Source organism: Aureobasidium melanogenum, assembly GCF_000721775.1.
Source record: "Aureobasidium melanogenum CBS 110374 unplaced genomic scaffold scaffold_45, whole genome shotgun sequence".
NCBI lineage: Eukaryota > Fungi > Ascomycota > Dothideomycetes > Dothideales > Saccotheciaceae > Aureobasidium > Aureobasidium melanogenum.
The window spans coordinates 35,209-57,633 of NW_024470097.1; the positions used below are offsets into that span (position 1 = coordinate 35,209).

Here is a 22,425-nt window from a genome sequence, read left to right on the forward strand (position 1 = left end):
AAGTTGGCAGAAAACTTGAGTCAACGATCTTCAGGATAAGGCAAGAGATATCTGATCGATCGTTGTCGGATCAGAAGGAGACAGTCGGAGCAATCGAATCCCGAACACAAAGAGATCTGGAGATATCGTACAACGCGACAGTCGAGCGTCTTGATAGAGTCGAAGAACAGTTGAGAGATCGTTTCGCCCGTGCCGGTCTCGGAATAGTTGATGAACTCAAGAGTGTCCAAAAAATGGGTATGGAGGTCACAAACAAGCTTTCGAGGAAATGGAGGGAGAACTCGGCCCAGATGGCTCAGAGTCAGATGCAAAATGTTGACAAAGTCTGTGACTTAAGGTGATACCTGCTAAGTAGAGTGGGCTGGAGGATGTTTGCAGCTCAAAACCGATATCCTCGGGAAATTTTCAGACATGCAAAAGCATGCGATGAGGCTGGAGCAGGAAGTGCGAGATCTTCGGAGAGGCTTCGAGTCACGGAAGGATGGTAGTCCCGAAACACAATCAGAAAGTATCTCGTCCAACATGCGGGATGAGGCTGATACGATCCAGGCAAATATCAGAGAAGGGATCTCACAAGTCTGTGGTTTAGACATTGTTTGCGATGCGACATCTACTGACTGGTTGGAAACAGATGCAGCAAACGCTGTTGATCACACGCAGACGCAACGTAGAATGGATGAGAAGACTCAGTCGTTCCAAGATCAACAAGCAATCACTCTAGCAGGAGTCAAGTTCCAGGTCGACGCCATCGTTTTGGAGCTACCGAGTTCAAAGGAAGCAGTGACAAGCCTGAAGCAAACAGCGCAGTGTTTTCGCGATGTCAGCGATCTCCCGCAGCGCACTGTGGTCAGACGGTAACTACTTTCCCTACTGAGAGGCCTGCCTCGCATCCGCAAGTCTCAACGTATCAACAGAACATCGCCCAGTCTCCCTTGGAACGTACCAGGGCTACCAAATGAGCGCTACTGATGTCCCAACGAAAGAGAGGAGTCCGGAGCAGCCTTCATCACTACCACCAGAGAGAAGATGCGGTGAGAAGAGGCCAAGAGAGGAGGAGACTGTGAGGCATCAGGGCACCAAAATGAAAGCCTCAAGATTGACAGTGCCTCTAGAGCGCACTGGGAATGATCATAATCCGGATCTACATTATGGTGAGGATGAGAGGATCGCGAGTGTGGCCGATGTCCAGATGGCAGATTCTCCTACTTCTGATGATCAGCCCTCCGGTGTTCAGGAAGATCATGCATCCGAACCCAATGATGATACAGACAATGCTGCGAACCTCAATGAGAGTGACCTAGAGTCTATCAAAAGCGTTTGGCGATCTAGAGTCCAAGAGCACAAGGTGGCTAAACAGATGAATCGGTACATCATCGATGTTGCACGGAAGGAAGTACGTTCTGGATTACGCCATCCAGAGACCAGATTCAATGGAAGATACGAGGATGGTTCCACGTTCACTCTAAGCGATGGGGCTCCACAATATCCTAGCAGAGAAGAAATCTCCGCCTCCGCGTTTCTGCCCACTCTTACTGCACAAGAGTCCGCTTCCTTAGAGGTTGCGAAGCGACCAGGTACCATGGAGCAGCTGCATGATAAAGAAAAGCCTAGACAACTCTTAATGTCACCACGCACAATAAGTAGGAAGGGCATAAGGCGGGAAATCACATTGATAGCGACAGTCGTCATCTAGGACCAGTATCGTGAGGACAGGTCACACCTGAAAAGCTCAACGAAGAGGCCAGGACCAGACCCATGCACCCTTACCGAATGAGCAATATCATAAGCCGGGCTTCCATGTATGGTAGATCTGCTCAATCAATTGAACCTGTTGGTCAAGACAGTATAATCATGCCGACCGGTGGCGACATCGAAGAGGTAGATATCGCGGTACCGCTCCATCTGATTGAGGGAAGCCAGTCTCCTGTATCGCGAGTGGGACACAATTTGCAAGTACACAACTTCAGCATTCCCTGGTTATCAGTCAGCACGATGGCAGAACATCGTCTGGTATGGATGGAGCTCGATTGAGCCGTGGTACCGAGGACAGTGGATTGGAACAGGGTGCGCGATCTCTCGTTGACAGTGACAATATAGTGTTCATAGGAGAAACTCGTCTGCCCGATACAAGGAGCGTGGAAGACGAACACATATTCGTTGCTCCTGCAAAGGAGGATGAATTGAATAGTACGACCTGTAGCCTGGCTCCCAGCACCTCTCAAGGCATAGTCAGTCCCGACTCCATCTCGCCAGATGTGTCGATACAATCTTCTACAGTCCCTGCAAATGGTAAGATCTGCAGAGCACATGACCACCAACAACAAGCACTCGACGTGGAGCCCGCCTCCACGCGTCAAGACAACTTTTTAACTGACCCTATTGAATCTAGGAAACAGGCTGAGCAGGGAACTGTGCCTGATTCAGAGAGTGACGTTCAGTTTGCAAGCATCGATCCTTTCTGTCAGACTAGATCAGAGGTGGAACTCTGATTTGCCAAGCCTAGGTTCGTGCAAGAATCAACATCATTGTAGTTGAAGTCGAACAATATCCCTGACCATCACTATCACCATACCTTACTGTAAAACCCTAAAGCATATATTCCTCCCTTGTGCCTCTCCTTAACAATTGTTTGCGAGACTTCTGAGATCAATATTCTTGCATCCTCGATACAGCATGTCAGGTCTTGCGAGGACTCCTCCGTCCACTTAGATGGTTCATCTTCTTCGGATCCCTCTGTTATGTACTTCTTTGCTTCATGTATGTAATAATGCAGTTTGACTGCTTCCTTTTGAACCTCGAGTCCTTCCCTCGGAATCGCTTCCATCATTTCCAGACTCTCTTTTGCCGCATTTATCAGGCGACTGAAGTCAAAGCCTGCAACACATGGGTTCGGTCTCTTTTTGATGTGACGCACTATCGACTTCAAGTTCCGGACTGCTCCTCTCATCTTCTCTTGTGCTCTGCAGACATTGAGGCAGTCGTCTCTCGAACGAGGATCTCGCACTATGGACGTGAGCAACAGGAGAGCGCCGCTTATCTTCTCTGTTACTCTCCAGACATGAGGACTACCGCCCATCAAACGAGTCCTCCTGGTGGTTCCTAGGTGCAGGTGAGATTTTTCACCACTTGTGAAAATAAAGGTTACTGCGAGACAGTACATATATATCCATGTAGAAGGTTGTCGATATCACATAAAGCATTACGGTCATCCTCTGTGAATCGACATCGGCTGACTCATCCCTTTACGCTCACTAGAACTATGGCATCAGAGAGTATGGCAATTGGGAAAATCTCACACATTCAACATGCAACTGTGATTATGTATTTGGGATGCGAAGAAAGACCCCAGTATATACATCAAGGGCGGCCGAGACACCGCGAGCATGAGTGCAGGAGCAGTTGGGAAAGTATATGTTATGATATGAGTTTCGAAAATGCAACACATGTTGATCAAAGTTCAGTATATGTGTGTGTGATGACTATAGATCCAACCAGAACAAGGATCAGATCATGTAGATCAGCAGATTCATGGCGATCGCTCAACCTCTCTTACGTTTACGTCCATTGCGAAGAACTACTGGCAGATAGTCGGCTTGGGCTTCTCGTAGCTGCGCGATCGTGAAAGGAGATCCGCTGATTTGCTGCGTCCAAGACGGATGCACGAGCTCGACCTTGAACTGTGTGTCCCTACTGGAGCTCCATAGCTTGACTTCCGTCGAGATAGAAGTGTCAAACATCAAGTCCTTGACCCTGAACTTTACTTCGGGATATCCTTGTTTGAATGCTTTGAATTCATCTTTGGTCAAACGTGTTTTGATCACGCCGGTCTGCTGGTTTTGATCTGTCGCCTCCCTTCTCACCATCTTATGACCTAGCTCAAAATAAAAGAGGGAAGCGATGAGTCGCCTGGCTGCTGCTTTGCACTCGTCTGAGAACATCTTGGCTGCACTAGAACCTGAGATCAGCATCGATTGGACAGCATCGTCGAGTGAAGATATCGACGACTGTTCGTCTAACGACACCTCCTCCATGTCTAATCTTGGATTTAGTCGCACCAGGCTTCCGGACCTCTCCGGCGTCAGCATTGCTACCACTTCGTGCTGTCTTTCCGCGTCTAGAGTCTCTTCGAACACCTTGATATATCGTCGAAACACTGACATCTTAGATAGAGGTGCTGTGAAGAGACGTCCGCAACCTACTGATACGATTAAAGAGTCAGCATTGCGGGATGACGCCAGCACGTTGGCCTCGCTGATCGCAATGGCAGATGGATTATTGTGGCTCAGTCCGCCATCTTGGTATGCGCTACCAAGCAGTGTGATGGTATCCCAGAACCTGTCATAACCAAGTTAATAAGATCAACGATGATGGTCTAGCCATGGAGAAATCGTTATGCGTACCCTGGTGCGGCCGATGTCGCGCGAGCTCTAGACATGTCGATGAGTACAGAATTGATGAAGAACGCGCCCAACGTGGACTTACACTTCCCATATCTTGAGCGACCGGTAAAGACTATCCATCGCTGGCCACATGTAAGCTCCATTCTTACTATGACGCGACTTGTTATAGTTGGCAAACACCGTTGGTCCGGAGGTGGATGCTTGATTGACAACGACAGCAACTTTGGTCGGGTGTTCCAGATCACTTTGTATCATGAGTGAGGCTTCGCCAAAGCTTTCCTGGAGTATCGTCTCAATTGGAGCCGAGTCGTATATGCTATCGAAGAATATGAGTTTGGCTACGTTAGATAGTATAGCAAACCAGCCACCAGTGATACGAGACAGCAGTCTGCCGAAACAGCTTTTCGGAGCGAAGATCTGCTCGCTGAACTTGAGAAACTTCATTCTGCACTCCTCTAGCGACCATTTTCTGGTCCCAAGACCTAACGCACAGATACCACCTGATAGTTGTCAGACACACATTTTGTGGACGATAACAGAGGACATGCTCTCCTTACCTATACTGCTGCCAACCATGAGGTCGAAAAAGGTAGATATGTGCACGGTGTCACGTAGCCCGATCTCGTCACACAGAAATTGGAGAACCTGCAGTTGTACCAAGCCTTTGACGCCGCCACCGTCAAGGGCCAGGACGCGCAATGTTGCAGTCGGTGGGATAAATTTTCGGATGCATCTAGATCCGACGCTCAGCTCACAAACAGGACACTCGTTTACAATTATACGGCATCCGTCCGTCTCCTTGCCATCGCAAGCCCGCAAGCACAGGGTACAGAGCCCGTGTTTGCAAGGTAAAGTGTGCGTCCAAGGTTCCAGTAGACAAGCCGAACAATTACCTCCGTATCGCAATCTGGCAAGGTACTCGCGGTGTTGATGGAGGTTCTTGACATGGAGTTGTGCCGATTCGAGAACACTTTCACATGTTCGGTATGCGGTCTTTGTTTGTTCCAGCCAACACCTCTTGATCGTATCTACGACGGTCTCTGGAGAGTAATGCTTACTTGGTGCTGCAGAGATAGACCGGTTGAATTCTTTGAGAAGATCATGCGCGACCGTCTCTGCGATAGACTGATATCGCAGCCTGAACTGATTTTCTGCGAACATGTTTGAAAGGGAAGAATCACCAGGCACAGTCCAGTGCCGAGATCGGAACGAATGTCGCGTCAAGTAGCTACCAACGAGAGCGGCCCTGTGGCTCAGTATCGCCTCAAAGTCTTGGCTGCTGCTTCGCATGATGTCATCGCTGGTGCTCGATAGCACTTTTGGGAGCGAAAACCTGCCCAGAGGCCACGGCTCAGTCAGCAAAGCGACATCATCAGGTATAGAACGGCTCGCTTCCCAGGCCGATGCCAAACGACAAAAGTCAGAAGAATTCCACAGGCTACCGTGGCTCGATCTAAGCCGTCGCACACTTTTGTGGCTATCGCGAATATGTTTCCATGCGATGTTCTTCACGGCCATATTCGGTAGGTCGTATGTGTTCCACATGACAGGCTTGACTTGCTTTATTTGTATGTTCTCGAAGAAACCAGTCTCCAATTCTCCAGACGTAAGGGTACCAGCTTCCTGTCGAGTTGCGCATTCTCCTATAAAGTTCTCAACACTTGCTGATGACTTCTGGATGACTATTCTCGCAGCGGGTTTGAACAGCCGAGTCTTTTGAGGTGGCAGGCAACATGCCAACCACGCTAGAAACATTTCGCTCGCTGAGGACAGATCTGTCGCCAGGAAGATCACTGCATCACTGAACAGGTGAGCACATTGTACCAAACGTGACTGGGTCATCGAAGGAATCTGTGGCTGCGAAAGTGTTTCGCCCAGATGTACTGTCCACCCGTTATCCGTCCAGATTGCTGCGTTGAACTCCACTGGGTATGCTTCCTCGATTTTTGGAGACTGTAAAACGGTTGAAGGAGCGCTCCATGCACTGTCCCTTACCAAGGTGATTATTGACCGTCTTTCCCCTCGTCCGATCATCCACTTGTCCTCCATGGCGGTTTGCGCTTCAGTGGAAGGTCCAGAGTATGTAGAAGCATTTATGGCAACATATATACCACTGATGAATTGCGACAGTTTCTGGACATGGTATTATGTGATTGTGACAAGTTAGAGCTTCCCAAGGTGAAGATGAGCAGAACAATGTCAGAGTTGCGATCTACCCATTTACCGGCATCCGTCCATCCGTTTGCTACACCATGGCATCTCGAAGTATGTTGCATAATCTGTGGTTTAGAGATAAGATCTCTTCACAGGCATCCAGGCCTATGGTACGATTTGATCTCACTGCATGAAAGACTCTACAGATATGCCATTGATATTCTATTTAGCAAATGCAGAACACTGACTGTTGTATCAGCTCGTGAGAGGACCACGTGACGGGCCTTTTCTCGGCGCAAGAACGAAATCTCACACGGGCTGTTCACCATGAGTTGTCATTCTCATCGGCATTCGTGACGGTTACACTCGCAGCATCACGCCAGGCTTCGTGAATAGGTGGAGCATAATGTGAGAGAGGTTTCTTGTCTTTCCGCTGAAATTATTGTGATGCTCATGCTCATTGGGAAGTCACTAAGGTGCGAGACCCAGATTTCGTCTCGAGCCGGCGCGACATGTATAATGAACACTGCATTCTGACTGATGTGTCAAGTTTGTTATGTTTTTGTTCCGCGTGTCGCATGGATTCGTACACATCACAGCTCTGATGGTCAGTGCGGGCTTTCCTAATTCCTCTTTTCACTATCTCGTTCCATTGTCTCCTCGATGAAAATCCTTGTTGATTTGACAGGAGCTCACCTCCAGCTCGCGAAACTATGATCGTTGCAGCAAAGTTGTATGCAGAGAGCATGGTGTGTCGAGTGGCCAGCACGTAGGCGGTGGTTTGTGGCGGAACTATCTCCGCCGTAGCCTACTGGTAGCCTAACGTCGGAATAAAAGCTGGTGAGCGCTGACAAGATTTACCCGATCAATGGCCTGGTCAATCACGCATCGATCAATGGGTCGGCGGAATCATGAGCACACCTTACCAGGACAACACTCAGATGTAGTGTGTGTGAAAGTGCATCAAGGTCGATACATATCGCGTGGCTCAATATCACATCACAGAGGTATGATATGCGTAAGGAAACCGGCGCGAATTCGCTTATGAACCGTAAACTACTCTAAGCCCGAATGGGAAGCAGACGGTAAAGATACCTTCGTTACAGTTGGAGATCCCACTCATAGCATTCCATTACTAAGGTGCATCTTGTCAGCAAGCGCGCTGTCACTTTGCTAGCAGTTTGCATCAGATGTCTGTAATTGGATGCCATGTCAGGAAATATCCTATCGCAGCGCCAGGACGCGGAAGTCAAGATCGCACAGTCAGCGCATCGTTGTCTCGACCTCGGCACGTCTGGCTCAACACAGTATAGTACGATGAATGCTTCCAGTCAGGTTTTGTGTGCATGTTCGATAGAGATACTATGATCTCCGACGTTCTTAGTTCATGGAGACCCAATACATAAGATTTGCACGCTTGTACGGCTTGTCCAACTCTTCTTCTACACTAGATTGCTTGGGTCACACATGTGTAGCCTGATCTTTCGTCCTCCAATCGTCCAGGACCGCAGGATTAGTCCATCACTGCTCGACGTCAACCGTGCAAGATACGGTGGTTGAGCCCTCTTGAGGATGACTTTACACGTTCAACGTCGTATCTCGGTTGCTGTCTGCCTCTGCTGCTTCGCAGTCTTTCTGTATCTGTTTTTCTTCCTTCGTGGCGACCATTCACATATTTCCGCGCTAGCGACCTCTCTTCGAGGCAAGGGCTGGAACGTGTCCACGGTGAAGGACTCTGATATGCCTCCCTCCAGATGTTTAGTTGTCGCGTCCACCGCGGAACAAGATACTACCTGGGTGGAGACACAACTCGGAAGCGAACCCGGCCTGTCCGCGCGCGTCTATGTCGTCGACGATGCCTCATCAAAGTTCTCTGTACCAACGAACAAAGGCCACGAAGCGATGGTGTATCTGACGTATATCATCGACGAGTACGACGACCTGAGCGAGATAACCTTGTTCGTACATGCACATCAATTCTCATGGCACAACAACGACCAGTTGAACAGAGACATGGTCGAGATGGTCCGACGACTCATCTCTGATTATGTGATCCGCAATCGCTACGTCAATCTACGCTGTCATCACGATCCTGGATGTCCATCACACATCTTTCCTCACGAGCCGATCCTCGATCCGGAATATCCTGAGATCGCTGTAATGGGACTTGCATGGACTGAGCTCTTTCCAGGCGAGGTCGTGCCGGACAGCGTGGCGCAACCGTGCTGTGCCCAGATGGCCGTGTCTCGGGAAGCAATTCTCGCGCTGCCCAGGCAACGTTACGTCGACCTGCGGGACTGGCTGCTGGAAACAACCCTAGATGACGGGCTGTCTGGCCGGGTGTTCGAGTATACGTGGCAGTACATTTGGGGTCAGAGATACGAGTACTGTCCATTGCAGAGTGTCTGCTACTGCGATAGCTATGGATTGTGCTTTGGAGGAGAAGAACAATACGCCAGCTACAACACCATCAGGCAAATCACCGAGAATATGGACAACACGTTGAAGATGCATGCTTTTGGTCGAGTTCTGGGCAACGACGGCGACTCGTCTAGAGACACATTGCTCAAGTCTGAGGAGAGTATAGAGGCGCAACTGGAGTCCTGGAAGGCGTCTGCAGTCATGCGAGGGACAGACCCAAGGAACCGTGCATTCGAAGCTGGCAGGCCTTGGACTGCGAGTGAAGCTTACTGAGTGGCTGACCTCTACTGTGGACCGCTATCAATGTCCATTGTGGAGATTGGAACAGACCATGGATTGGAAATCCTGTAGACGATTGGAGACGGTCGAAAGAGTGATCTACGACATCCCATCGGGTCTTTTCTGGTCTCCATCTCCTGACAGCGGCGGGTGAGTGATCCTGCGCGCTCGAGATTCCGACAGCAGTTCAAGGGGCTGAGCTGCTCCTAGGTCGGGTGTGAGGTGATATGGGCGGTCAAGGAGAACAAAGGCTAGAGCTGAGGCCAGATCAGCAAGACCTTGCTGGACATCCCATGGCGTTCCGCGGCAAGCCAGTGTAGTTCGACACAACTCTTCTTGACCTTGGTTATACTGTTTGATAGAAAGACAGCGCTCATGCTCTTTGGCCATCGGGCCAGAGACATCAAGGTCGGTATGTCTTTTAGTGTTCGACACGTAAGCTTTGATTGCGGTGCGAGGAATTTCGATGTGACCAGGATGGGCAGCATATTCAAGTCCATCATTGAAGTATCGTCGAGAGTGGTCTCACTCGTACGTTTTCGCTCCCTTCAGGTGCCAGCACGGTATAGACCATCATTTTTTCGGCTCGAGAGTCGATGATCGTCACCATGGTTGTATTGTATATCTCCCGCTCTTTCACGGTCCCGTCACCCACGCTCCGTCAGCCATCAAGGAACTGTTTGGTAGGCACAGTGCCATCGCTAGAGATCCTGTGCTTCGTGCGACCGCTCAGAACGACCCGACAGAGCTCGAGGAGTGGACGGACAAGGGGATCGGGGTTGGAAGCTCTAGGCGCAATGTGAGCGACAGTGGATGGACACGCGCATCGGCGACCGTATGCAGTGCGGCGGAGCACAAGCATTGGCTCAACAGCTGTTCAGATGGCTGGCGTCGAGCATGTACAGCTCGAGAAGTTCGACAGCCTGGATCGCTTCGGTCTAGAAAGATGCGCCCCGGAGCGACTATTGCCACACTATTTGAGATGGCAGCTCGATGGTTTGCGCACTTGCAGAGGCAGAGGCAGAAGCATGCACGGACCATTGTAATCAGCTAGTTGTTCATAATTGCCCCAAGATCAAGCAGGAAGCGACGCCCTGGCTCGCTTCGGCCCATGCCGAGAATCTCGCTCCTAGCAGCTCAGATGTGGCGGACTTCTTCCCTGACATCGTCCACCCGGCCTGGCAGCTCAGGGTGTCTCTCTTGATAGAAACTCAATTCAAAGCGTTTGTGGGGCGGGTGATTGACATCGCATGCAATTATTTTTTCGACAAATATCTTCATGATCCTGAGTCTATCCACCTCGTGATGATCCCTCCAACCGTACTCTAGAGCAGTGCGAGGCAAGATGCGCTTTCGAGCAATGATGCTGCCGATGCCACGCTCTGAAGGAACCACACCGATTGCCTGGTCAGACAGCAATGTCAGCGCTTGCAGTAGATGTTGCGTTTTCCTGTGCTCGCTATCTGCTAGGCCAGTAGCTTTTGCAAGGATCGTATGAGCCATGATGCTAAAGACACTACTGATGTAGATGTTCCTGACCATGATCGAGTCTGAATTTCGAATGATGGCCTGACGAACGGCCTCCTGCAGCGATGAAAATCTTTCAACACATGCCTCTTTCGCCCGACGACCTATGACCGTACAAGTCTTCGAAGTCTGGCAACTCCATGACATGAGCTCCACCTCATACATCGCTTTACACAGAGACGGCAAGGTCCGTGACCGCTGGATTGGAGGCAAAAGTTTCGCTATGTCAACAAGAAGCTCAGATGGAAGATCCAACAGTCTCACCGACATGCCTGCGTCTACAATCTCTGTGCATTAGAGCCAGGACCTACTTATCGTTTCGATATTCGGCGTAAGATCTGCTCGCACGTAAGCTCAGTGCGTAAAGAGACACTGGTATCGCCTAATGCCTGGCACGTACTCATCAGAGCTTGGTAAGTCACATGTACAAACAATAACACGATCATGATTGAAAAATTCTAAGCCATAAGAACGAGTGATCGGTGTCTTGAAAAGGAGACAAGGTCCGTAGGTTTATGATGGCAGATCAGTCTAGTATGAGCTAGACGGACAACAAAATACCATCATACATTGCTCACATTGCGGGATCCCGAGGTCATCGCCTAATTCATGTATTGTAATCATAACAGCAAGGTGCTTACGTTTCTAAGCATTATCCTGACTCATTGTCTTATCTGGGCACCGGTCTTGCTCCATTACAAGATCTCTGACTTTCGGTGTATTCTGTGTCGTATAAGCTAATACAGAAGTGACTGAAGACTTCTATGTCAATAGCACAGAGCACACTGACTTGATTGCTTACGTAGTCACAGCCGTGTGTATCACGGGTGACCTCGCTTGCTGCCCACCTGATCTAGCACATGCAGATCGCTCGTCCTTGGATGTCGATCTGAATAAGACGCGTCACCATTGATTTCAGATGAGGTCTGGAACGCTCGACCTAAGGTAGTGCCGCAATATGTTCATGCCTACTATCATAGTGGATGTCCTCAGGATCTTGGAATGCGAAACGATCTCAGTCTCAGATCTCTTAATGAGCTAGGTGCTAGGTATGTGTGAAAAGTAGCAAAGAGATAGCGAGAACACAGCGGGAATAGAGCGAGAACATAGCACGGAGATAAGCAACTCGTAATGGACATACAGCAAAGATGCGGAACAGTCGTCAAGATAATTCATATTGTTAAAGGTCTCTCACAAGAGTCGTTGCCTTGTCCTGTAAGCGCAGTTTACAAAGGTCTCTGGTGACCGTATATGCTTCTCTATCTTCAAGAGCCTGATAGACTCGCTCGTTCGCACTATAGTTCCAAAGACCGGTATGATATAGTCCTTAGGCGGCTCACATATTCTTCTGCTGTTGACTTATTGGCCAGGCTCACGATTAGCTTGTGCTGCGAGCTAAAAACTGACAACATTCATAAAGTCGATCTAAGGATTGTATAACATAAGTATGAGGTGACATTGGTTTATACCAGCACGTTAAGATGCCAGCCTATCTCTGGTGACTGCTCCCTGCTGTCGCATATATTCACGATGAGAGCGAGTCAGTCCTCCAACTATCACAAGTCCGTCGAAAGAACGGCAAAGAACAGAAGACGGACTCTTCGGAAGCTTCGTTCGTTTTTCGTTGGCTTTCTCTCCGCTTTGCTCGCGTGTTTGGTAATGCTTTTCTCGTCAGAGAATCTGAAAGTGTCATGCTTCTTGACGGCCACTGTACGTACTATGTAGAGTCTACTCCGAGATAGACGTCGTTGACCGGTCTCTCTAGACTAACAGCTTTGAAGTAACGCAGCAAAGTGCGCTACATGCTCCTCGAAGCAAAGTATCAAGACCTACGTCTCTCGCTAGCAGTCTGATCGCGTCTGGAGCTTCTCAGATAGATACAATAATCTCTGCTGCTTCCTCTGCTATCGGAAATATATATGATCTGACATCTACTGCGGCTGACGTGGCTTCGAAAGAGCTTATCGAGCACTTGCCGACAAGTCTGATAGTCGGCACACAATACATATGCTTGGAACTCAGAAACCTCGCCCACTTTGCGACTATCCTTCCAACAAGCATCAGTCAAGGTTTCAGATTCGAGATAGAGATATATCGACGTCTATCTATCGTCAGAATGTGCTTGATTATATTGGCATGTCTGACGGTGCTAGTATACATTTCACTCTTACCAATTCGTCAATCGCGGCCTAATGCCAAGTTGTTGCTCAGTACAGCTTTGTTGTTCGGTCTATCTAGTATCATTATTGATATTGTACTGCCGGAGTAGATCTCTTGGAGAACTCCAGTATGTTAGCAAAGCAGTAGCTTGTGGTAATGGTCACTAGAGTGGACCTGTCGCTCCAATATGCGGTGTTCAAGGCGCATTCCATCTGCTGCTGTTTCTCGGCACAGTCGTCTGATACTGAAAACCATACGAGACCTCTGAGCGGATGGAACATGTCAGGGATGTTAGCAAAGATCAATCGAGGTGTGTTGCCAGTGAAAGCATGTTTATGAGCAGTGCAGTTTTTCCCATTCCAAAGTTAGTATATTGTATGCTCCAAAACGCTCAGTACGTCATGTGTTGTGGAAGTATCTTGTATTCGCTGTATACTGCTAGCACCGAAGAATGATATGGATCTATATTCAAGAGCTCTATAATCCGATTTCCAGACCAGGGTTATACCATAGGGAGCTGAACTTCGAACCACATCCCTGATTATGTGCTATCAGATCTCGACTTTGCTATGGCACGTTTTCGACATAAATCAAGTCTCAAGAAAATGCTTTGCATGCTGGATAGCCATCAGAAACTCTCATGTCGGGGTTGATGGAGTTCTGGCTCGGAGTCTGACCTTGATAACCAGATGTCTCGATCATTGACTGCTCATACCGGTGGTCTCATGAGCATCGAACATCGCAAGGCACTCCGGCGCAGGCTAGCTTCTGGAAACATCCCCACTCGATGCATTATACCCACAGCGTAGTTTCTCGCGTTGTACAGAATGATGTCAATGACTCAAGGGAAGCACCAATTTCAAAGGAGGCAGGCATTACACCCGCAGAAACGCTTTGAGAAGTTGTGTATGATCAATGGGCGGGGAAGTCGACAACAGGAAGAGCATAAGAAATCTTCTACGCAAGACATCAGGAAAGGTTGGGGGAGCGATACAAAGTCTCGTCCAAAGCAAAGATTTGGATACAGGACACACGGAGTTTGTGCTGACAATCGTCACGCGCACGATATCGGCGTCATCTCTACCTTCCCCGACGCGTAGTTGAATAGAGTAGCTAGTGTGATGAACGCCCAAAGTCGCCCGCAAGCAAACACATGCAGATGCTTGAGTATGCACAGGAGGCAAGGTGCATCAGAAGGATTTGCCGAGGAGAGGAAGATAGAAGAGGGGGATATCGAGAGCTACAGCTGACAGGCATGAATCGTTACGGGCGGAAGCTTGCGTAGATCAATCACATTCCGTCAGAACCAATGATTGAAGGCGGACAGTGTGACTAGAGACTCTAAGAACATGTCACATCATGAGATGTTAAAGTGATATATTATGCAGCCGAGATTACGGCATTGATGCCGTTGAGCATACACTTGCTCTGATGTGGACGATCTGCCTGTCAATAGTTTGACGCCTGGCGGGAAGAGCGTTTCATGAGTCTCGCGTAAGTCGTCCCAGAAGATCAGTAGGACTAGATACCAGAAAGAGGCAGCATGATGCAAGACCTTGCTCGGAATTCCAAGATAAGAATGACAATAATCGCATGCTACATCACGTTGTTCCTTGATGTTTCAGGGCAGCTCCAGCATATCCTGCATGGCTAGCGAAGTCCTATAAGCTAGTCTGAAAGCGAAATTTCCCGCAAGATTAGCTGATGATCGTGAGCGGACGCAAGCAAGCTGCCAAGGTGACCGCGGACTAATGCAAGGAGATCAGCTCAGTGCATGAGTGTGCAGGCAGTCGAGTGTTGGAAGGCTGTTTCAGTACCTGGTCCAAGGCCTCCTTACTTGTAGTTCGCTTGACTTACAGCCAGAGCGCCCCCAGCCTGATTTTTGTTGCGTTATCCAAGGCCGAGCTTTTTATGGAAAATCGTGAGCTAGCATTATATCCAGAGTACAGACCCTATCGACAGTATTCTCCTGCTTGTAAGTTTATGCGCATGTGAGGCAAGTGCTGCCGGGACTCCAAACACAGTGTGAAGGAACGCTCATGTACATGATATTGATCATGGATATGAGCTGCTTCTGGCTTTGTAGCGCTCGGAACTCTTCGCCTAGCATATCTGCTGATTGGATATTCTCCAAGGCGAAAGAGGTACAAACTTGCTGTGGCGCCTGTACAGATTCTCCTGGACCACTGTGTGCTGCACTCTTTCTCGATCTAGGATGGAAGATGTCGATCTCACTATATCAGAAGGCTGTTCCGGTTGAGGAGTATTGGCTGCATAATGATGACTGTTCAATACCGACTAGCATAGACCGATGGTATCAGAGACATGGAGATAAGATCGATTGATGTAATCCTGTTGGCCCATTATTCTCTTTCATCTCCTTTCACCATAAATCCTGCCGAAGCTGGATCTTGTGGACTTTACTTCCCTACCTCTTCCCTAAGCATTCCTTTTGTCTTCTCGTTTCAACTGACATGAGTCGCAAGCCGTCCATTTCCATTCGTAGATGCCTGAGTCTGTGCAGGCATCGAAAGGCCCAATGACCACCAACCAAGATCATGCTTCTGAGCCTACCGCTCGCAGCATACTCCAAACCGATTCACGTATCGTCAAGATCCTCAGAAAAGGACTTCGCATATTCCCAAGAAGATCGCGAGAAGATGTCAAACGAAAAGCACAAAACTCGAATGGAACAGCATCTTTACACCTGAAAGAGGAGCCAGGTCTTCGTCTATACAACTTTCCCAGCAGACCGTCTAGCCCAACACTATTTGTATCCGCAGCCTCATCTCCACCAACCAGGGGTCTACCTCTGATCCCATCTACAGCGTCTGAGGTTCGCAGCCGCTTGGGAGGTATTTCCACCAAAGGTGCATTGACTCCGCTGCTATCTGGAAGGAATATAGATAATGGATCTGGTCACTGTCTTCAAACGAGAGGCTACTCCAAGTTCGTCGCCACCAATGACTATTCGAGCATCGATGGCGTGAGTGATGGAGGCAAACTAGCCCATGACGAAGATGTCTCGCAAAGTTCATCGCTACAAACTTTGTACGAATTCGTTTCTTCTAAGGAGACTAGCCAACCTCAGCGACCGCCTTCAAGCGAAGACCAATGTTTGCCTTGTCGCGAATCGTGGGTGTTACCTAGATCTGCATCGACACTCCAGGGTACATCGCCACAGTCTACTTGTGAGCAAACCACAACATCACCAATGGTACGTTTGTGATCAGAACGTCTTGCATCTTACGTAGGCACTGACAAAATCATCCACAGGCACTGCGGAAACCAGCCGACTCACGTAAGGGGCCACGTCCGGTCTCTCCTCAGACACCTCCACCTTCACCAAATTGCAACAAAGATAGCTCCAGGAATTGGCCTCTTCCGAATCCCACACTTTATCGAACTTTTCAAGAAGAAGGATTCATTGTATATCGATAGTGGATGGAAAAGGTGTTTGCACCGTTTCCATGAGACCCTCTTCTATAGTAAAACTTGGATGCGATGAACACCTGAACTTAAGCGGTCATCTTCTTGTTCTTAATGTATGACCATCATCTGACCTTCAAGAATTTCTGTTGAGGGCCTTCCGTCTAATTCTCGTTCTGTGTGCAGTCGTTTCGTTGTTGGTTGTTCCACGAGACCGCATGCTTCCTTCGTTCTCGGATGAGCGAGTCCTAGGTTTGAGTTCCTTGATTCGGAAAGTTGCAGGCAAAATACCCTCCTTCTGTAGCCATGCGATCTCCTTGTCCTTGCGAGCTTCTTCGATCCTGATCTTCTCCATACCCTCAACAACATACACCCAACCCTTGGGCATTGGTGAAACCTTGCGCTTCTGAGAAAGCTCCTTAACCACTTTGGCTGCAAGAGCAGTGCTTGCTGGCCCGCCAATCTTGCGCTTTTTGCCATGAGCCACTCGTCCCTTTCCTGTCTTGTTTACCGGCTTCTTGTTATCTTTGAGTCTCGGGCCTAGGATGCCTCGGCAGTTGCTTGAACCACAACGGCACTCCTGGACATCCTTAGTGGAGTAAGGACTATACAGCCGTCAGGTCGTTGCACGCCGACCATAGATGGACTTTGAACTCACTTGAAGTCGTAGTCATAAGTCAACTCCTGGCCGGTCAAAATGCCATAGTCACCTGCAAACAAAGCCGTTCGGGGTTGACCTTTGACAAATCTTTTGAGCATCTTGCAGTTGGGCTCGCAGGAATGGTTGACGAAACGAGCGATAGAGCCTTTGGTGGCATCGAGGATCATGCCTCGGTCAAAGTCCATTTGATAGAAGTTCTGGGGGAATGTGAGCGCACGACCAAAGCTGATCACGATATCGAGTCTCAGGGCCTTATCCTTGGAATCCTCTTCCATTCTCCTGCCAGCCTCACTGGGTGTGATATTCTCCCCAGTGTGTTCGACGATGATCTGGCGCGGCTCGAATTGCGTGCAAGCGCGAACACCGAAGCCCCGGTCTGGAGTCTTGAACAGCTCGACACCGGTACTGGACAGATCACATTTTGACCTCTGATCGGCGTTCTTTGTGCGTTCCAGACGAATCGCAAGCCATTGAAATCGCGATTTGTGCACAAGTCTCCAAGGCCACAGTTATCTGGATCGCATTCATAATCCATGACGCGATTCAGACAACGTTCACCGCACCCAGGCTCTAGCGATGCGGGCACAGATGCGGTACAGATGCATAGCGACGTCTCGATCTTTGGTTTCTTCCAGTATCTTTTGGCGTCGCCGACCAAGCGATTTTTGTAGATCCGCTACTCACGTCCGAAAAGATCAAAGAACAGACTGGAAATGCAAACACACTCTCCGGCATCTGCCAGGCCTAAAGGTCCAGCCAGCTGCCGACTTTCTTGATTCTCTGTCTAGAGGAAGTGTGTTTGGACATCTAGCCTCTTCGGACTCGTTTCAGTGGCACGCTCGCACGCTTGCGGGCTGATCAGGCCAGCCTCGAAGAGAGCTTATATTGTGTATAGGAGCATACCGTACGCCAGTAATCCAAAGCACTAGGTTTCTCTAGCAATCGTACAAGAGCTGGAGTTGTCAGGGCGACCCTAGCACGTCGTAGTTTTCTTTTATGAATCATACTCCATTCGGCCCTGCGGGCTTTGCCGGGAAACTATCTAGCTACCGGGCTATTTACAGGTTCCTAGCATGCCGTAGCAAGAACTCTGGAAAACTCTTTTGGTCAGATGAATGGCAAGAGTTGTACCTCTTCAAACTATACCCTCTCATTTTACCTGCCTGTAACTCATCACCTATCCGTAAATAGCACGTCGGAAATCATTGCACTACATACAGCTACTGTCTAAGCCTTTTGCTATTCGACTTCTGTAGCTTAGCCAACTGGTTCTTCGATTTGCTCCTTTCCCAGTCGGTCTAATGACAGCTTGCTCTACTTGTTCCCGCCTGCTCGGGTGACGTGACTTGTAGTGGTGCCATCTTCATGCGCATGGCCCGACTCCAAACGAGTGCCGCTCTCGGTGTGGACAGATACCGTGACGACCTCTTTCTTATCGTTCGGATTCTTGGTGGACACGTGCAGCTTCGCGCCCCCATACATGGGTCAACTTGAAGTAGCGGTCGTAGGTGGTCAGCACTTACTGAATCCGAATGACAGCAGCTTTGTCGCCATACTGCGAGGTATTAGTATGCCTCAAAACTGCACAGCATAGGACTCAAGCAATGCTCACATACTTTTCTTTCAGCCTCGGCCTCCAGCTTTTCAATGGCCTTGATTACATTTATCGTTCTTGGTCGCTCCCGCCCATCTCAACGCCCTCGTTCCACCAGTGCTGAAGACCCGCGTTCCTGCGGAAGACATGTCTAGTCCGTGGATGAGAGATGAGAGAGCTTGATTGTGGTATAAAGGGCAGTAGACATTTTACTGGTTATGTAGAGGGGCTGCGCTTTCATATCAGGCTTCTGTGACCTTTGTGCCTTCCAAAAATAGAAACTCTGAGAATTTAGCGCCATGGCCAGGCGCCAGACCATCTAATCAGACTGGAGGAGAGGTCGAATGCGCGGGGTCGTAACGCAGTGCTGGCGTTTCACTACGCGCCGGCTCCTCTCTAGCGGCGCCGCTATCACCGAATCATGTCTCGGGTTACTAGTGATGTTCACCTCAATTCCTCTTTCCAATCGATTCTGAAACTAGCGATTCATAGGGAATGTGGTTGGGAAGATGCAAGGTCTGAACAGTTGTCCAGGGTTGAGAGTAATAGCCTCGTCCGAACAGTATAATTTGAATGGTGTACGCTGACAAGACTGATGTCCATTGTCGTCATTGCAAGGTGATGTTTGTTTCAGTCGTCCCTCACTATCTCGCCAGATTCGATCAAGTCAGCGACCATCCATTCGTCGAAGAATATGTCCTGCCAACCACTACGATCTTCTGGTTTCCAATGAAGCATTTTTCTCATGAACGTTAGGAACTTCTTCTTGTCTGCACCTGAAAGACGTTGTTCACAGCTGTCGAGACTTATCCTTGGTATCGCGACTTCATGGATCCATTTCCCTAGGTGAAGAGGTTAGGAAGCGCTTGGTTTGCACAATAGAGACCCATGTGTGACTTACCATCCTGGTCCCAGTATTCGGCGGACTTCTTGGAAGCCGCAAGAAAGTCGAGAGGTGAATTACCTAGAATTGCCACCATCTGAGCAAGATGGTGGCTTTCAGAGTATTGACCATCACCGCCCTTGGCACTGAAAAGCTTTTTTGGTTGGAAGAGATCCCAGAGCTGGTCAAGGAATCAGTTGTTGCGTCACAGAACTCCGAATGACCGCTCCAATGTAGGACTTCCGAGACGATGCACTTACAGTCATTGCGAAGCTCCAAATGTCCACGGGATAACTCCATTCCATGTCTAAGATGACTTCAGGCGCACGATACACGTTTGGCATGATGAGACCACTCTGCATAAAGGCTCCAAATCGAGCTTCGCTGAAATCGGACAAGAACGGCAGTCCTTTGGTCAACGGCATCGGCTGAGAAACATAGATGATACGATTCGAGAGTTCCTTCATTAGCGCAGGGTTCTCAGTTGCCATTTTCGCAAACTCGTCCAGCACTGAATTGTCCTGGATGCCTATGAGCACATTGTTGGGTTGGAAGTCTGAAGCTCTGTAAGCCGACGCTTTGCAACTCAGCACCTCGACGCTCTACCTGTATGGATCACCTTGGCTTCTCTGTGCAAGAAATCGAATCCTTCCAATATGGGACGAAAGGTCTGCCGTATCAAATCCTCGTCGAACACTCTGTCAGCTGTGAAATCTCTCAATTCGTCGAAGCTGATCCCAAGTGGTTCGTGAACAAGGCAAATATGTCTGCCATGAGGACCTTGAACTTCGAAAGAGTCAAGAAGTCTCCTGATGCGGTAACGACCATCGTGATCGGAAGATAGTGCTTGGATATGCTCGTAGACCGGAAGCTCACGATGTTCTTTCGAGCTGTTAACATAAACTTTCAAAGCGACATATTTATTGGTTTCAAGAAGATCGCGGCAAAGCCACACAGTTGACGCCGATCCATATCCCAGTTTACTGATGACTCGATACCGATCGTTGAAAGCTTGATCGATTCTGACAGGAAAAAACCTTTCTGCCTTGTAGTCACGAAGAGTTTCTTCTTCGACAGGAACCGAGGGATCTAGAAGGTTAGTCGTCATGACAGAGACTGCCCGCCTATGGCGCACGACGTTTCGCAAGTACAAGTTATGAATTTGATACGGTGCAAAGATGCGATACATTCTTGGGTGTACGTTGCTCAACGCGAGTTTCCCGGAAGGGGCAGCGGGTTGCGCGTGGGCGTCTCGCTCAGGTTGTTTATACGCTGATGGACGCCAAGATGCGGTCTGTGCACATAGCACACAGACATGCGTGGTAAGTTTGAACATGACCGTGTTGCCATCATTCTATAAGAGGCTGTTGTACTTCCCAGAGTGCATGAGAGGAGCGAGCGACGTAGCAAGAACTGACTTCTGATGCAGGCTAAACGACTCGACAAGCAGACGTTCCTCGAATTCTTGCGAGTGAGTGTTGCATTCGATGACGGGATCACACCTGCCGCACGCTGTTCGAGACACCTCTTGCCTTTTCCACCGGTGCAAATTTCCTCGTCTAGACGAAGCTATTCATCGCAGGCTGCAGGTTCGCACTCTTGTAGACGACGCGGCATCTGAAGTAACTCTCTTACTCCCTCCACGCGACACGAGTATCGTAGACATCTGTGTTCTTGCAATGGCAATGGCTGCACTACTCAGACTGTGATTAAGGAGAGAACCGTGTGCCTTGCTATCCATCATTTGATCGAGACACGCGATAGGTATGACCTCTTTAATTTGACCAGTATAAAGGGCTTGTTAATGCCGAACCTCGAGTACTGGAAAACCCGCGGACTCGTAATCCGGAGGCATCAACACATTCAACAGGATGGCATTCACTCTTGCATTTGGACTTGCTTCATGGCCCAGGTTTGGTCACAAAAAGACCAATGCTCCGGTATTTGCTAGGACATAGGCAGCTGTTTGCGAGAATCTGCATTGTTGTCCACTATCATTGTTAGTAGTGTAGTTACGCCGTACTCTCCTCTCCAACTCACCATTCTAAGTGACATACAACCTCTTGAATAAAACAACAATATAATCTTTATGTTGCAAATCAGCATTGAATTAACGTCGACGACGCTTTGTTTCTAGTCAATCGGCGAATTGCAACGTATGGAGAGGTGATTGGCTGCAGATGGCTGTCTTCGTTAAGACAATGATGATCATCTCATTGTTCTCTTCGTGCAAGACTTCTTGCACGTAAAAATACTTAAGCTACACGCACTTCTCGATTGCGAGTCGGGATCTTGATAACTCAACCATTGTGTCTCACGTCCTAGAGGTGAAACTGAATAGGAAATCACGGGATATGGAGGATGCTACATGAACCGGCACAGATGATAGTACTGGTAGATCCCAGAGCAGATAAGGGATTCTCTTTTTCTGCCAGCTTCACATGTCATTTGCATCCATGGCTCTGCACATGATCGGTCCGGCTGTGCGGTAGACCTCTTCTGCGACCGATCTCATATCGCGAGAGGACGTCGCGAAACCTTGTATTGATTCCTCGAAGCTGGCAGAATCTTCCTCGTCGCAATCGTACAACTCGTCCTAAAGCCATATCGCCAATGGCTGAGTTCTTCTGTACCCATTGCCGTTCATGGAGTCACTTCGTTCAAGCAACCCTTTGGCGACAAGAACTTCCCCGAACCGTAAGCTGCCATTCTCTTCGAGAAGACCATTCAGAACTGCATCCAGAGAGATCTTCTCATTGTAGACTTCGTTGTTCTCTGTCCTGGATTAGCTCGGTATAAGGTTGGTGCAGAAAGAGTAATACATCGCATACTCGTTCCCTGCATGTCTGGTTATGGAGCACAAGATATGCCGCTGCTCCTATACAGCTTCTCGCACAGGGCGTTAGTCCTGATCCTG

General features: G+C 49.0%; 6 protein-coding genes across 6 annotated transcripts; 3 read left to right on the forward strand and 3 right to left on the reverse strand.

Annotated features, from left to right (window-relative positions):
• Positions 1–955: 955 nt before the first annotated feature.
• On the forward strand, positions 956–2,489 carry M437DRAFT_89138 (uncharacterized protein; the record flags this gene model as incomplete). Its single annotated transcript, XM_041028977.1, has 2 exons — positions 956–1,574; positions 2,098–2,489. The coding sequence occupies 2 exons, from the start codon at positions 956–958 to the stop codon at positions 2,487–2,489; spliced, it is 1,011 nt and encodes a 336-aa protein (XP_040874865.1).
• A 1,050-nt stretch (positions 2,490–3,539) lies between these two features.
• On the reverse strand, positions 3,540–4,976 carry M437DRAFT_89139 (FabD/lysophospholipase-like protein; the record flags this gene model as incomplete). Its single annotated transcript, XM_041028978.1, has 4 exons — positions 3,540–4,335; positions 4,401–4,427; positions 4,483–4,900; positions 4,958–4,976. The coding sequence occupies 4 exons, from the start codon at positions 4,974–4,976 to the stop codon at positions 3,540–3,542; spliced, it is 1,260 nt and encodes a 419-aa protein (XP_040874866.1).
• A 3,318-nt stretch (positions 4,977–8,294) lies between these two features.
• On the forward strand, positions 8,295–9,248 carry M437DRAFT_60789 (uncharacterized protein; the record flags this gene model as incomplete). Its single annotated transcript, XM_041023813.1, has 1 exon — positions 8,295–9,248. One exon carries the CDS (start codon positions 8,295–8,297, stop codon positions 9,246–9,248), a length of 954 nt encoding a protein of 317 aa, XP_040874867.1.
• A 6,199-nt stretch (positions 9,249–15,447) lies between these two features.
• On the forward strand, positions 15,448–16,382 carry M437DRAFT_89141 (uncharacterized protein; the record flags this gene model as incomplete). The annotated part of the gene is made up of 2 exons (XM_041028979.1): positions 15,448–16,158; positions 16,218–16,382. 2 exons carry the CDS (start codon positions 15,448–15,450, stop codon positions 16,380–16,382), a joined length of 876 nt encoding a protein of 291 aa, XP_040874868.1.
• Positions 16,383–16,896: 514 nt separating this feature from the next.
• M437DRAFT_18762 (SET domain-containing protein) lies at positions 16,897–17,662 on the reverse strand (the record flags this gene model as incomplete). Its single annotated transcript, XM_041018972.1, has 3 exons — positions 16,897–16,975; positions 17,029–17,459; positions 17,489–17,662. Coding segments are annotated over 3 exons (684 nt in total), but the record flags the coding sequence as incomplete, so codon positions are not given.
• A 1,593-nt stretch (positions 17,663–19,255) lies between these two features.
• On the reverse strand, positions 19,256–20,616 carry M437DRAFT_60792 (kinase-like protein; the record flags this gene model as incomplete). Its single annotated transcript, XM_041023815.1, has 4 exons — positions 19,256–19,467; positions 19,527–19,689; positions 19,769–20,070; positions 20,115–20,616. 4 exons carry the CDS (start codon positions 20,614–20,616, stop codon positions 19,256–19,258), a joined length of 1,179 nt encoding a protein of 392 aa, XP_040874870.1.
• Positions 20,617–22,425: the final 1,809 nt, after the last annotated feature.